The sequence below is a fragment of the Sinocyclocheilus anshuiensis genome, unplaced genomic scaffold, assembly GCF_001515605.1.
Source record: "Sinocyclocheilus anshuiensis isolate Anshui unplaced genomic scaffold, SAMN03320099.WGS_v1.1 scaffold87, whole genome shotgun sequence".
Taxonomy (NCBI): Eukaryota; Metazoa; Chordata; class Actinopteri; order Cypriniformes; family Cyprinidae; genus Sinocyclocheilus; species Sinocyclocheilus anshuiensis.
In genome coordinates, this window is record NW_015549609.1 from 1006227 (window position 1) to 1008529 (window position 2303).

Here is a 2303-nt window from a genome sequence, read left to right on the forward strand (position 1 = left end):
TGATTATAGGATATGATTATGTATTTCAACATTCATAATAATAAGAAATGGGGTCTGTAAGATTTAAAAAAAAAAATTTTTGAAACAAGTTTCTTATTTTCACCATGTCTGCGCTTGCACAGTAAAACCAGTAATATTTTGTAAGATTCTTACAATTTTAAAGATTTGTTTTCTATGTGAATATATAGTAAAATGCAATTTATTCCTTTGTATTAAAGCTGAATTTTCAGCATCATTATTCCAGTTTTCAGTGTGACAAAACAGATTTTTAAAAATCTTTTGTAACATTATAAATGTCTTTGGCGCCTTTGATCAATTTAATGCTTCTTTGCTGAATAAAAGTATTAATTTCTTTAAAAACAAAGGCGTGGTAATGAATGGTAGTGTATATATAGTGTACATATATGGAATTTTAGGACTTGAATATGTAATAATGGAGAGATAAATTTAATATGGCACATTACTTAATTATTTATTTTTATTTTTAATATTTATAGAATGTGCTTGATGTTTTTCTTGTCCTTTAGTCGATTGTCAAACCTGCAAAATTTACTGAAAGAAAATGTATTATCCCCGTGGGATAATAAAGATGAGTACTGCATTGGTCTCCCAGCAGATATTGTCTACATTTGGATCAAAACTGTCAAAACTATCTCCATTGAACATATCTGCTCTGAATTTGTCTCTGGGACACTTCTTTACAGAAATTCACCATAGTTTTATGCTAAAATTCTACATTTATTGCAATAAGATTATTTTATTTAAAACAATAAAAGTAGTAATAAATAAATTGCGATTAGCAAATCAGTTATTAATATAAGTATTTATTAAAATCATTACACAGCTTTCATTAATCTTAATGTTACAAATGGCCTCTGTTTTTAAAGTGTTACCATTTCATTTCAACAGTCATGCTTAAAGATGCACATCTTTAAATATATACACAAAGGCCATAGCATTAAAATTATATACATATGGATATTGTATGTATACTCTCACACTATAACTTCTTCTATTCTTGAACACTTGATGATTATCTAATCAAAATAAAAGCGCAGCGCTGAGTCTAGGAGTTTCTGTCGGCTGCATTTAAATCCGCGTCTGAAGTTTCCCGCTCTGTTCAGTGTGCAGTATCACGTGTCTAAACAAATAGCACGTGCTGTCAGTGATTTCAACCACTAGAGGCCGCTCTCGTACTGTATAATGACAGCAGACCCTTCTCAGCCGTTCCAGCAATGGACGCAACCCGGAAAACTATCGGCATGGATTTTTGCCGATAACCGATAGTTCCAGCAAAAAACTATCGGTGCCGATTAATCGGCAAAACCGATACATCGGTCGACCTCTAAGCATGAGTACTGCATATTTCCACAGATTTGCCCAGCTGAGGAGCTTAAATCTCTCTCACAATGGGCTGGGCGTCTTCCCGGAGTCGCTGTGTGAGATCCAGACACTGACGGAGCTCTATCTGTCCTGCAACGGCCTCAGTGCTGTCCCGTCCCGCCTCGAAAACCTCCAGAGGTCAGCACACATCACACCACCTTACTGTGCACAACACACCGTCTGCGGCTGCTCTTTTGGCCAGACTTTAACTGGATAATAATATACTGTTGTTTGTTTGTTGCTGTAGCTGATCTAAAACAGAAAATATGTGCTTGTTTAGTTGAACTCATATTTCGAGTCACTGCTCCTTTTTGTTCCTGCCAAAGTGACCTCTCTCTTTTTCTAATCAGCATGAAGTGCAAAAAGGTCATTTGAAAAACATCGCACAAAACAATGAGAGCGATTATGGGTTATAATCTAAATAATCCTTTGATTTGCATGATTGTGTTTAAAATATTCAGTGCTTTATAGCGCCGCTGCTCCTGCGATTACAGTCAGCTATATTCAAGTGCGCTACCAAAGAGCCTGTCAAACGAACTTCTTTTTTCCCCCCTAAATGAGCCAGTGAAATGCATGAAGTTCAGCTGTGCATACTACGCTAGCAGATTAAATCAAGCATAAAAATCAGCCTAGTTTTACTGCTCTCAGCTCGGCTTATATGAGGTGCTCTGAACATGATGGAGGCCTGCAGTGTCTTACTTAAATTATACTATATTATTTTACATTATATTAATATAGAATGCATGATCTCTTATATAATGTTGCCTTAATAAATTAACCATTATAATATATATTATAGTATGTTATATAATATAATATAATATAATACAGAATGCATGCCCTCTAAAATTATAAATGAAATATAATTGTTTAATAAATTAACCATTATAGTAATTTATTATATTATATTATATTATATT

At 33.9% G+C, this 2303-nt stretch overlaps 1 protein-coding gene across 1 annotated transcript in view; it reads left to right on the plus strand.

Moving 5' to 3' along the window:
- The window catches only part of LOC107659136 (PH domain leucine-rich repeat-containing protein phosphatase 2-like), a 65760-nt gene that overhangs the window by 41056 nt on the left and 22401 nt on the right, over positions 1 to 2303 (plus strand). The window contains exon 7 of the mRNA XM_016447969.1: positions 1375 to 1521. Coding sequence (XP_016303455.1) covers positions 1375 to 1521 — 147 coding nt within the window. The remainder of the gene's footprint in view (positions 1 to 1374; positions 1522 to 2303) is intronic.